Genomic DNA, 13,679 nt, shown 5'->3' with positions numbered 1-13,679 from the left:
TCTGGGCTCATAGTGCAGTGCGCGAGCCAACTACACTTTACTACCATTAGCTTGGACCACAAGCAATTGATTCCAACATGCAGGATTTGAAGCAGGTATCGTGCGCGTAAAAAACTACTTTAATCGACAAGTCAAATCATAGTCACATGCCCAATAAATTTTACACACGCGCAGTACAAGTCAGCAGGAAGACATGGCAACACACGCGACCCAAACTTAGTTGAGCCCCCTGCCCATCCACTCAGAGCCTGACACAAGTACTGACATGGCCGTTCTACGCGTCTTGTTTCACCACAGCCTTTTTTCAGTACACTGCTGAATGAGGGTCTGCCCCACACTGTTTGGGCATGGGGGTTGTTTGACCGTAACCAAGCCGAGAGCTTTTCTACTCAAATATAATTTATTTTGTGTCTTGTTTTCTGTAGGCGATGATTACCTGCAGGAAGATCCAGGACCCAATGCAGAGATCCCAGGTGTACGTGCAAAGAATCATGGATGCTCTGAGCCGCTTCAGGTGATTCACGCCGGGGTCACTTCGGCCAACCACTTGGTTGACAGCCCCTATCATAAGACCATGACCAAATCGAGGAGAAGGTTTGGGAAGCTAAGCAGGCCTTGAGCCTGCTTTGATGGGTGACCACCGTGCTTGTCACTAAGTTGGGTAGCAGAGGTCAGTGCAAGAAAAACATCTGTGGGAACTTATTTTTTTGTCAGTATCAAAACAATGAAATAAGAAGAATAGGCTTTACCCTTAGTGGCAGTAACAGATGTTAAGATGTTCAAACACCAAATAGACGCCTGTTGCAAGGTATCAAGTCTGCATTAATCACCCATCCTTGTGGCAAAAATGCAAAGAAACATGCTCTAATAATATTTGCATTGTCTTTGAAACTGATTGGCCTACGCCAGAGACGGGCTCGCATCCAGCAATGAACAAACAAAGGGCTGTACACACAGTCCACGCATCGTAATTTATCTATATAAATAATAGCACAATAGTGGAGCTGAGTATAAATAGCCTAAGAATGAGCATACATCCACATGCTAAATAAGGACATCACCCTGTGCTGTATAGCAGGGGTCCCCTGTTATGAACCGAGCCGCACAGCAGGAGGTGAGCGGTGAGTCCGCGCATGGCCCGCCCAATATTTTATTTACCACTTTCATCTGGCCCTCTTTCCCGCACTGCGCACTTGTCTCAGTCACAGTTTTGGTAAGCCCACAAGCTGCTAACCCCTAGCCACAATGAGTAAAAAACAAACGTCGCTGGAGAGCTTCTTTGAAAGGAGGGAAAGACCCAATGATGAACACCCCCCCCCCCGGTCCGTGAAAAAATTGTCTTCCACGAAACCTGTCCCTGATGCCAAAAAGGTTGAGGACCGCCGCTGTATATATATGCACTCCTTGCTGATGGGATAGATGCTGCCCATGTAGTGCATAGCACAGCAGCTCAGCAATGTTGCGTCGTGACTTACTGTGGATGCTCGTGCCACGGCATTTTCCACCCTCTCTGCCACCCCCATAACCACCTCCCACCACCGCGCCTCCAGGATGGCGGTGAGCGATCTCTACACGCTGCCCCGCATCCCAGAGCCCGTGTGGCTCACCATGACGCTGCCCACATCCGACAAGCCGCAGCTGTGTCGCCGATTCATGCGCGAACTGGCCGCCCTCTCTGAGCAAGCCAGCAAGAACCAGTACGTGACGACACGCGTGTGCAGATACAGTGAGAGCACGTCCAGGCGTGACGGAGGATGTATATCTGTATGTATGTTGAACTTCTTTCGCACCGTACGTGGCCAACCGTACCGATCGGATGTGTGGGGGAAGGACAACAGACTACACACAAGAAGCCAATCTTATTTGACAGACAACTACTACAGGTTTACCATGTTCAGTTGTTTTCTCCTTGTCACAGGTTGAGTCACAAACCGTACCTCTCCATAACAAAGGCTCACCCTCTTAAGCCTCACCTTACCATATGAATAAAAAGGGTGCTGTACTTGGCCCTTCCCCCTTCTCCAACCATTATATAAACGGAGTGGTAGCTCCTGCAATCTCTCATTTACTTGATACAGCTGTCGTGGCTGTGACGGTTCCACCTGAAGACGGAAGCTTGTGTTGCCTCCGAAACGTCGTGATTTTTATTTTATTTTACTTTTATTAATTTTAATGTTTTACCTACGTGACTTTACCGAAAAAACCTAAGAATAAGAATACACAAGAAGCTGTTCTAAAAAAAGGATGGTCCTTGCACGCTACCGCTTGCTTTCATGTAAACTGTGCAGTATACGAAGGAGCTGTTATCTTTTCTAGCGCTGTAACTTGCGTGATTGTTAGTGGTTTGTGTACTATAAGAACATGATTCACGTGTTGGCAGATGTTGCTTTTAGTTTAATTGTAGTCGTAAACATGCCTCTTGTCTACAATACAAATGTGGCCAATGGCCAAGACCGTATGTTTCCACTACTCTGTCAAGGTCTGAAGCTTGGCCCTGTTGTGTGTAAATACTCGGCTTTAAACAATGCATCACCCCATGGATTAAAATCGATGCTTACACTTATTCATCAAAAATGCATTTAATATAAACATTTAATTCTACCACACTAACAAAAATACTTTTTAGACCCAACCCACTAAAAATGTGTACAATGTATCAAGGTTGCATCCAAGGATCAATGTTAAATATCCTCGAGGAGTTTACAGACATCTGGATTTCGAACCCCCTGCCTAAACACGCACAACCAAGCACAAAGAATCACGGAATCCGGCGCTGCGCATATACATCTCATGTTGACCAAACGACCCCCGTCACACCATCTCTCTCCACGAGTGTGGTGTATGTGGCGCATACACCACACGCACAGATCACGAGTGTAGCGGTTAGCGCGCCGCTGCGCTACGATCCTGGCAGCCCGAGTGCGATTCTCACTCGGGGCCAACACCAGTGACGAATATCTGAACCGGTCCTGGGCCTCCCCTAGGTTGAGTCAGCCTCAAATGAGTGCCTGGTGTCGTGTGTAAACATCGGCACTGGGGAAACAAAGGCGGTCAGTTGTGGTGTTTGCCACCCACCCGCCTCGTGTGCCGTGTCGGCCTTCATCGGTGCTACTCACTTTCCCCACGAGTCTTTAAAGGCTATAATGGGTGGTGGGGATCTTTGTCTTTGGTGTACACACAGGTTCTTGCCAGCGCTGCTGTCGGCCGTGCTGACGCACCACCTGGCGTGGGTGCCCACGGTGATCCCCAGCGGGCACCCTCCACTGCACACGTTCGCGCAGAAGCACTCGTCCACGAGCCTGGACATGCTGGCGCGATCGCACCCCTACAACCCGCTGTGGGCGCAGCTCGGTGAGGCCGCACTGCCGGCTTCGGTCATCGCGCGATCACAAACGGGGCCGCAAACCAAACGCGTACAGTGGCATCCTGCATTCTTACTCTTAGCTCTTTCGGTAAAGCAGTCACGTAGGTAAAAAATGAAATTAAAATTAATAAAAAATAAAAACAATAAAATCAGGACGTTTCGGAGGCAACACAAGCTTCCGTCTTCAGGTGAAACTGTCACAGCAAAAAATCTGTTGCCTCCGAAACGTCGTGATTTTATTGTTTTTATTTTTTATTAATTTTAATTTAATTTTTTACCTACGTGACTTTACCGAAAGAACTAAGAGTATGAATCCTTGCAGTCACGAAAGCTTCAAATCTAGAATCCTGCATTCTTGTAGCTCGTGTGCAGGAGAGTGCAATCGCACCAAGGCTCATGGGCCCGGGGTGGAGGGGGTCCCTATACACCAAGGCTCGTAGAATAAAATAAACAAGGAATGAAATAAAAATGCCATATGTACAAGTTGATATGTTTTTTAATAGCGATGTGCACGTTTCCACATGAATGTGTGTTAAACTCTTTTGTAGCTTGGTCCTTTGTACATTTTGATGCTATTCTCAGCATAGAAAGCTGCAATGGTTGATTGGTTGAAATAGATTTAACCCTTGAGCTACACCCATTTCAAACCTTTTAAAACAGTCTGCCTCAGCAGCAGACCAGGCTTTCCCACCTGATGACGGACGCTTGTGTTGCGTCCAAAACGTCGTGATCTATTTTATTTTCTACCTACGTGATTTTACCGAAAGAACCAAAGAGTATGGATTCCTGCAGTCACGAAAGCCTCAAATCAAGATTGAAATAGATTTGTACGTTTACGGTGAAGGTTTTTTGTTTCTTAGATTTCTACATGAACTACAAGGAAAACAACATTGAATTGAATCATAACTGTGGTTACTGAATGATATCGTTACAGTTCATTACATCGTGGAGGGGGGGGTGAATTGTTGCATCCTTGCCACGTGCGATAGAAATGTTAAACTATACGTACACATCTTCATTCAATGAAGCTATAGGATTAATGAATCATTGAATTAAATCTTAAACTCCCGAAGATTCCCACCCCACCCCGCAGAAGTGCGTGGCGAAGTGCGTGGCGAAAGCTGGACAGCACCTAAAAAACGTTCCGTTCCCCTTCCCCCCTCTCCCCACGTGTGTGATCAGGCGATCTGTACGGTGCGCTGGGTAGCCCCGTGAAGCTGACGCGCACGGTGGTGGTGGGCCGCTGCGAGGAGCTGGTGCAGCGCCTGCTCTACGTGCTCACCTACTTCGTGCGCTGCTCCGAGATCCAGGAGAGCCTCCTCGAGTGGGAGGGCGGCGGCACCGCCTGCATCACCACCAGCCTAGAGCGGGGGGAGGTGGAGGACTCTGAGTACGTCGTCGTCACGCTGCAGCCCTCCTCCTCCTCATCGCGGTCCTCCGCTCCCGCCGGCGCCGCTTCCCTTTCCGCCGCTCCTGCTGCCGCGACCAAGAAACCTTCGTCTAAGACGTCTGGAGCCGACGGGGCAGCGTCACCATCCGCTGGCACTGAGGAGAGAACTTTTCCAGACACCGGTTGCCCAAGCGGCGACGTGGACAGCTGCAGCTTTGAACTCGGCGCTGCGGTGGATGCCGAGGAGGCCCCCAGCGTTGCCGCCACCGCTGCCGCCCCTGTATCACCCGAGCCGCCGCCGCAGCAGCAGCCGGCGTCTCCGGGCAGCGCAAGCGGCGCGGGCGCCGTGCAGCTGTGCCGCGACGTCGGGGACGTCCGCATAGACACGCGTCGTGAGGTTCTGATGTGCGTGACTCGCTCGGCCTCCGGGGAGCTGATTCTTCCCGCCAAGGAGATGGCGGAGGCGGAACTTGAGCGATTCGGCTTCACCGTGCCGCAGGGCGAGAAGGGCGAGGAGCGCTTAGAGTCGGCGTTGCGGCGCACGTCCTGCTCCGACAAGCTGCACACGGACGCCATCGCCTTCCCAGCCGGCGTCAGCCCGCAGGGCAGTCGCAAGGTCAAGTTTCTCATCGGCTGTTCCTTCTCGCCGGACTCGGACACGGAGGCACGCGGCAAGCAGTTCTCCAAAACCTTCAGGACGTTTGAGGGTGACGGGCGTGCCCCGAGCCCGCGCGGGACTCCGGTTTCTGAGCCCAAGCCGGCACCTCGGACTCAGCTGGCGGCTCCGAGTCAAGCGGAGCGTGCGGAGGTGAAGCCGGGCCGGCCGCTCGGCCCCCCCAAGGGCCGCGCCCTGCGCAGGCTGCCGTCCTGCGGGAGCAGCAGCAGCAGCAGCAGCCTCTTCGATGAATACTTCGACGAAAAGAACGTGATCGAGACCAAAACCATCGACGACATCCCCGCCGAGATGCGCTTCCGGAGTAGTGGGCGCCCGGCGCTTTCTTCTCCGGTCGCCATGGCGCGGGCGGGAAGCCCCACAGAAGGCGCTGGTGAAATCTCAGCCCTCTCCACGAAGCAAAACATCCTCGAAGAGGAGGAGGAGGAGAAAGAGGAGGAAGAAGATGAGGAATGCGAAGTGGAGGCGGTTCGTCCTGCCTCCGTTGGCGGGTCCGTTGGCGGGTCGTCACGCCAGGACGCTGCGCGCGTCCGGCGCCCGTCGGTGTTCACCATTGGGAGCCCCCAGCTCTCGGACTGCTGCGTGCCGGACTCGGTGGCAAACGGCCGCGCCATCGCCGGGCAACCTGGCCGCAAGGGCAAGAAGAAGGCGGCGGCATTCCGCGAGGAGGGGGACATCCCACGCAACGAGAGCTCGGACAGCGCACTGGGCGACAGCGACAGCGAGGAGGGCTGCCCGGAGCCGCGCCGTCTCCGCACCTGCCCGGAGGAGGTGGAGCTCCCCATGCCCAGGTTGGCACTCGCAGCCATCGCACCGGGCCAACGCCAGCAGACACCCATGCCCACGAGCAAGACTCTTTTTCAATTGTGTTTAAATTGGAGATAATGGTCGTGTGTACGTACGTTGAACTTCTTTCACATTGTACGTGGCCAACTGTGCTTATCGAAGTTTAAACAAAATAGAGATGAAACTAAATACATTCTAACCATTCTCAATCCACTCGGAGGCTGAAGGCTTCCACACTCTGTTTCAATAAATGGGGACATTCTGACCATACTTCACCATGCTGGTCAGTGTGTGTTAGTGGGGTTGTAGGAGGAAGGGAACAGTTCTTATTTAACTTGCTGCTGATGTAATCCGTGGCCAGGGAACAAACTGGGGGTCGCCAGGTTCTTAGCACAGCATGGCCAGTGAGCATAACCCCCACGAGCACGTTTGGTCTATTCTCGGCAAAGATATTTCTCCTTGGCCCTTGGAAATAATTAAAGCTTTCCATTGGACGTGATTACCGTGTCGACACGTAACACGGGTGGGGGGGCAACGAGGCTCCGCTAAACAGCCGCTCATGTGGTGCGTTCGGGGTGCCATTTTCAGATCGGACTTGGTGGAGGTGGCCCCGTGCGGACGCGGCATGAGCAACTATGGGCGCTCGCTGGTCGGCGGCTACTGCCCGCGCTACGTGCCCGACCTCGTGCTGCACGGCATCCCCGGGGACGAGGGCCTGCGGGACCGCATCGCCGACGACCTGGCGCACACCGCACAGGTGAGCGCGCGCGGGTTGAACGCACGGCACGGGGAACAGCGGAATGGCACGTGGTGTGACGATGGAACGGTGCGCGAGCGATAGCGTGCCACGCACGTAGGTGGGCGGTATGCTTCTTACAGCTGGCGGTTGCCACGCGGAAGGAACATGGGCAAGCTGCACACTAAGACAGATGATACAATTGCCACACCTGATCAAATACTTGCTGTGTTGTTGTCACATACTGAACGGGCACACGAGCTGTGTAATTTTACACTCAAATGTCAAATGGATCCCCTTCGAAGCACTAACAGTTTTTAAGTAGGATATCAATAAGGGCCTTTGAGTCTGAGATCCATGGTTTGTCTGAAAATGTACCACCTTCTAAGGCCCTGGAATTCTGCAAAATGCATGGAAGCACCAAGACCCACTTATAGACCGATGGCCAATGGAAATCCCCTTTTTCAAACGCAGTACTCAAGATGTTTAATGCAACTGTCCACGTGTCCAGACCGAGCGGTGCACATGGCACTGTGGTCTCGTGCTTTCTGTCCATAATCCCCTTTTTCTCCCCGCATGCGATGCAGCACCCGGTGTTGGACGAGCCAATAGCCGAGGCCGTTTGCATCTTGGCCGACACGGAGCGCTGGTCGGTACAGCTCCTCTCCAGCTCGCAGCAGCCGCGACGCAGTGGCGGCGGAGTGGGATCGACCAACGAGGGGGGCCGCCCCCCCACGGAAGCGCTCGTGTCGAGCCTAGTTGCGCAGATCCTGAGCTCCACGCTGCAGCTGTGGCGCTTGCACATGCCGGCCGACTTCGTGAGTGCCGCATCGTCCACATGGGCAGTTTTGTGGCTCTCCCCGATGCACTCTTGGGTTGTACGCAGCGTTGTTCGGCAGCGTGTGGATTACATGCATTTAGCAGGCGTGACAGTGAAACGTGCTTTGCCTAATGGTGTTGAAAATGTGTGTGTGTGTGTACGTACACATGTGCAGTGTGTAATGCACTTGGAAGACCGGCTGCAGGAGCTGTACTCCAAGAGCAAGGTTCTGGCAGAGTATCTGCGTGGGCAGACACGAGTCCACGTCAAGGAGCTGAGTGCTGTGCTGGGGTGAGTCCTACGTCATGTGTGTTTATCCCCTCATCGTGCATCACAAAGACAAAGATCCTCCGTATTATAGCCTTAACAGACTGTTGGGACAAGTGTTGTTATCTAGCACCGGAATGGTACATGAGGCGGTGGGTGACCAACAGCACGCCCGATCGCCTTTGTCTTCCCAGTCGCAATGTTTACACAATGCACCATGTACTCATTTGAGGCTGAGTCGACCTAGCGGAGGCCCAGGACCAGTTCGGATAATCTTCACTCGTGTTGACCGTGAGCGGTAATCGAACCTGTGTCGCCAGATTCATAGCGCAGCGCACTAACCGCTGCATTACCGCTCCTGTGCATCACGGACACCTGTGCACGCGCAGAATAATGTTGCCATGTCCGATGTAATCAATGCCTTCATACTAAACTCTATTTCTAGTCCAATCTGGTGTTTGCTGCTACTCTCCGTTATGCATTTATTTCCATCAGTTATTGTTGAATATTTAAGTTTTTTTTAATGGCATGAAATCGTGTAATGAATTGATGTGCATAAGAAGTTTCATTTTACATTGCCCGCAGCGTTAACATTAACACTATCAACAGAGCGGTAAACAAAACTCCTGCGAACAGTTTTTTAAAATTATCAGTCGAAAATGTGATTTCAACATGAACCGCGAACGAGAAAGTTGCACAACACAAATGCTTAATTTGCTGTGAATATTGTTCCCCTCAGGATTGAAGCGAACGACTTGCCACTGCTTGCGGCCATCGCCAGCACGCACTCGCCGCATGTGGCCCAAATCTTGCTGTGAGCACCGCCGGTCGCCCAAGCCGCGTCTCGAGCCCCTAACAGGGCACTGCCATTCCCGTTCCAGAATGGCCCCAGCGTGTTCTGCATGCTGAGAAACCCAGCTGCAAGTTGATGTGCGGCAGTTGTTTTTGCTGCGTCCACCAGAACTTACAGCGTCCTCCAACGGATTGCTTGCTGACATTCGAGGTTTTCGAAACGCCCCGGGGGGCTTTTCCCGTTCTCACAAATGCACGAGGTGGACTCGCAAGGACGTTCATTGGAGCAGCCTCAAGATTTAGTAGCAGGGTTTGATTGACTGCCTTCATTTTTAGCACAAAGAACGGGGCCTTGCGGAACAATTGTTATGAACAAAACAAGATCTGTGTGCAAGATTGCTGTGTGGTCTTGCAACTCAGAAGACCTCCGTGACTGTTCAAACAAACGCTACGCTTTTGGATCTTCAGCAAAAAGATACCGTCCTAGGTTTGCACAAATTTCAGCTGGCACGCTATGACAAATTCTGAAGTTGCTTTTGGGAGTGCCTAACGGTCTTGGCAGATTTGTGTGGGCTTTTGAGAATCCAGAACACCTGCTACCCATTGTACTTTGATTTGCACTTGCTTAGTTGTGGACATGACTAAAGCCAATCCATTGTAAAGCCACACATTTACTTTACTTCTAAAAGCACTTTTAAAATCTATTTTTTGTTAACAAATGCAAAGATTACAATAACTCTTGTTTTCATACGACATAACACTGTAGATATACCATAAATAACCATGTCAAGTTTTAGGAACTATTTTATTTTACCAGGTAAGGCCCACTGAGCTACCACAAATGATTGGTCAACGAAGTGGCTTATCGTGTGTACATTTATAACAGCCAAATAATCTAAAAACATGTTTCTAAATGTGTAGGGAAAAACCGGAGGACCTGGAGAAATATCCACGTAACCACGGGAAGAACATGCAAACTCCAAATATACAGGCGTCAGGGTCGGGATCGAACCCATGACCTGTTTACCAGGCGAGGTAGTTAACATCTCGAAACACACTAAACTACCACACTGCAGGTCACAACACACGCACCAAACAACCACACTGTGCTCCCTCCTCTTTAAGGCATTGTGCAAAACACTTGGGGAAAAAGTACAAACAAAGAACTACTATTAATTTACAAAATTGGAAAAATTCTCAGGGGACGTGGCAGGTGATGATCCAGGGCTCGTGGGCAACCATGTCCTTCGCCAGACCTTGCAATACTGCACATCCTAGACGGCATTTGTTAACTGTACCGCCTGCTCCCACACAGGCCGCATTCCGGTCCTGGTCTTGGGGCTTGATGAGGCTGTCTTGCACTTGGTAGAAGGGGAGGAACGGCCGTTGCCTTCCAATTGGTCTGCTGAAGCGGCTCCAAGATCTTTTCCACAAGCTCTTTCTTCGTTTTGTTTCGACCACAACTTTCCATAGACAAGCAGCCCCCAGAAGGGATGGTGATCGCAAAGCAGATGAGCAGAAGGACGATGGTCCGGCGTAGGCGGCATGCAAAGGACCGCTGAAGGTGAATAGGTTCCAGGAACATCACATCTAATGTGTTCACTGTCTTCAGGTTCAGATCGAGCCCGCGCACTTTTACTCCAAAACCAGAACGATTGCCTCTAGTGCTTTATAAAACAGGTCGATTGTTGCTCCTTATTTCTAGCTCCTCTTTCACCTTTTCCATAGCTAATTCGGCTTGCTGCCCCCTTCAACTATCCCGCATAGTCACCTGCTCGAATGGCGAACAAGGAAACGGATCTTTCCACAGATCTCATCGTTTGTAAAGGAGACATTTGATCGCGCGTCAGCAGGTAGATGGCCATCCACATGATTAGCATGCTCAGGCCCATGCACAGCAGGTAGCATTTGACTCTAGTCGAACGAGTCCACCATCTTACCGCTGGCTGCCGCCGTCGTTTTCTTGGCCATCACTCCGCCTCTACGTTGTCTCAACGTGGAGGCAGTGACACGATAGCCAGTTGGACAGCAACTTGCTGGACACGTCTGCATAGCCCAAGGGGAGACGTGAGGGAAGCGGATGTACCTCGGTCTGTCGGTCTTTCGTGCTCATATCGGGAGTAGCGACCACAGTCGGATCTTGGTTATTCTTTAAGAAGGACGAGTAGCAGTCACAGTCCGTGTCTGAGGTTGCGACTGACCGGCCCACAGTGCTGCAGATATTGAAAGTTCGGGAAGGCTCCGGAAGGCGCGGCCGGGTTTGGCGGTAGGATAGCTTGACGGACTTCGCTTCGGTGGAATTAATTTTATTCCACAACAAGGCGTTTGGTGGATGTCTCGATGGGCATGGCCTTCAAGCCAAGTCCGATAGCTCGGCCATACCGATACTAGGCCCCGGAGCGTTTCAACAGAAGATGACGGAGGAGCGTGACAGAGGATGAAACCAAGTCACAACTTGTGATCCATTTGCTGTTTTGTATGTTTATATATACATACAAAAAGAGCCTGAAAATACGGCTGAGATTCTGCGTGTCAGCTTCTTGTTTTATTTGTACACTGAACATTGCAAGAACCGTTCCAAAGAGACATGCTTATTCATCGTGGTTAAAAGCCAGGATCCAAGTATGTGACACCGCTACTCGGTTCATATTTCAGCATCTGAATCCATTGTCAAATGCAGCAACTGTGTTGAGCACAAGGACACAGCCTGACAAACGTTTTGGAAAAGAAGCTAGAAACCTACCGTTCGCTTTTTTCCCCCTCTCCCATTGTTATTGTAATAAAATTGCATAGCTTACTCAACGTCGTTCGCGGACGACAATACCAACGCGACTGAACCATTTAAGAGAAGGCGGCGGCGGGGGGGGGTGATAAAAGATGAGGATCGGGGCCCGCTACTCCAGTCAAGTGGAACACCACGACGCGGGGAAGATGGACTTTTAGATGAGTGGGGGGAATTGGGGAAGTGTGGTGTGGGGGGGGTAAAACCAACTTGAGGGATATCCCAGGCAAGTAAAGGAGAGAGGAGGTGGGAGAAGGGGGCTGGGGATAACCCTAAAAAATTTAAAACATCCATGTGGCCATTGTGCGATAGTACTTTCCCTCCGCGAATCCGAGCTCCGCTCCCGCTCAAGTCCCTGAGGGGTTGGTATAACCCCTCTTTTCGATCCCTGTCCTCTCCCAGCTCCCCCCCCCCCCCCACGTTGGTCGAGCTCACTTGCACAAGGGGCGAGGACCATCTGGCCTCGAATTCCTTTCCCTTGAGATACGGTCCATCTGCGTTGAGATGTACTTTGTTCTCTGCCGTGTCAATATAAGGGTTCGTTCTTTCTCCCTGACGTTTTCAGCCAGTGCTTCCCATTGCTAATGTAAACAACAGTTGGGGGAGGCCGGGAACCCCGTCTCCTCCTTTCTCTGCCTCGTGAAACGCTACGGGACGCCAGTCCGTTCGCTACGGCGGCCGAAGCCGGTGGGGCTCGCTTATAGAAGTCAGCACGTGTCTGTGAATTGGCGAGGGGAATCCAAATTGGTCCATTTTACCCCGGGAGAGGAAGGTCCACTCGACCCTGTCAAACGCCTTGACTCCCATCCATCCATCCATCGTAAGGGGCCGTTTGCACGGGAGGTGATTTGTAGTGGCTATCTCAGTTGCGTTAACTAGGGTCTTAACATTTTCTGCGGAGGCCCCTGCTTTTGACGAACCCCGTCTGGGCTTCGCCGATGATCGTCGGGAGAGTCTCGAGTCTCCCCCGCCAAGATTAGGGCCAAGAACGCTCGCCTTTTAAGCGTTGAACAAATACATTGGAGCGTCCAACGCCGATTTGCCATCTGCATCCATGAACTCTGCGATTGCGACACCCTTTCAATAGTCAAACTTGTCATTTGGTTTTACTTCAATTTTATTTCCGTAATATACGCATGACAATGCTTTAAAACGTGGTTTTTTTTGTTAGACCATATAGACGCTATTCCAGTGTGAAAGGGCATTCAAGCAGATCACTGTCACACGTGAGAACTGTGGAGAAAATGGACTTCCAGTGGAAAAATCCACATCACTTCCTATGCAATTGGGTGAAGGCCGTACAGGCATCTTCGAAGCACCCGGTTGTTTTTACTTGTCCTCTTTTTTCGAGGAATGTCTGTTATAAACACTACAACAAAGATGTTGTGTACTATATTGTACATACTGCAGGCAGTTTTTAGTATGAGTGAAGATGATACCGTGTTGTGTACAGCTGTGGATGAAAATGTATTTCTGTTTGTGAGGAAAAAAACCCGTAAAAAAGCAAAAAGGCATGTGTTTTACCAAGAATATCATTCCCTATTAACGTTTAAGTGTGTGTGTGTGGACAAATTAAGGAATTGCAAAAAAACCGACGAGCTCTGTGTTTGTGCTACGTGCACTGTGATTGGTGTGTGTAAATAAATAACGTCAACAATAAACTGCGTGGTGTGTGATCTTAAACTGCAGTTCACAGCGGTAGCCCTGCAGTTTCTAATCAAACAAAAGGCTCAACTCGGACGATAAGCACCTTTGTTTTTGAGCCTTCTGATGTCATTTTAAAGCTTTGAATGAAAAATGAAATCAGTTTCAAGCTAATGTCTGGAACACTTTGGTAACATTTGTGGCATCACTTGCTCTCGTTTTTTTAAAGATCAACAACTGTGGTGACATCCATCACTCGGGTGCTATGGCGGCATGTTGAATTTTACATTTTAAGGCTTTTATCTCAAACTATTTAAATCCTCAAACAGAATTAATACTTCTCCTGGAGGAATCCGTTGAGCTATCAAGCTCTTTCACAGATGTCCAGTCGGGGCGGGTGCAAAGTACAAGAAAGGTAAACAAAT

At 50.7% G+C, this 13,679-nt stretch overlaps 1 protein-coding gene across 5 annotated transcripts in view; it reads left to right on the top strand.

The window, feature by feature from the left end:
* LOC133354551 (folliculin-interacting protein 2-like) overlaps positions 1–13,271 on the top strand; it is a 74,055-nt gene extending 60,784 nt beyond the window's left edge. For all 5 annotated transcript variants that reach the window (XM_061571469.1, XM_061571471.1, XM_061571470.1 and 2 more), the window contains 8 exons: positions 426–514; positions 1,551–1,697; positions 3,182–3,351; positions 4,547–6,218; positions 6,802–6,970; positions 7,537–7,767; positions 7,945–8,060; positions 8,776–13,271. In XM_061571469.1, coding sequence (XP_061427453.1) covers positions 426–514; positions 1,551–1,697; positions 3,182–3,351; positions 4,547–6,218; positions 6,802–6,970; positions 7,537–7,767; positions 7,945–8,060; positions 8,776–8,854 — 2,673 coding nt within the window. In that variant the 3' untranslated portion in view covers positions 8,855–13,271. The remainder of the gene's footprint in view (positions 1–425; positions 515–1,550; positions 1,698–3,181; positions 3,352–4,546; positions 6,219–6,801; positions 6,971–7,536; positions 7,768–7,944; positions 8,061–8,775) is intronic.
* The last annotated feature ends 408 nt before the right edge of the window (positions 13,272–13,679 follow it).

The sequence above is a fragment of the Lethenteron reissneri genome, chromosome 47, assembly GCF_015708825.2.
Source record: "Lethenteron reissneri isolate LAM-NWPU_2019-01 chromosome 47, ASM1570882v1, whole genome shotgun sequence".
NCBI classification, from domain to species: domain Eukaryota; kingdom Metazoa; phylum Chordata; class Hyperoartia; order Petromyzontiformes; family Petromyzontidae; genus Lethenteron; species Lethenteron reissneri.
The sequence above is the reverse complement of the archived record's forward strand: the minus strand, read 5'-3'. Positions and strand labels throughout refer to the sequence as shown.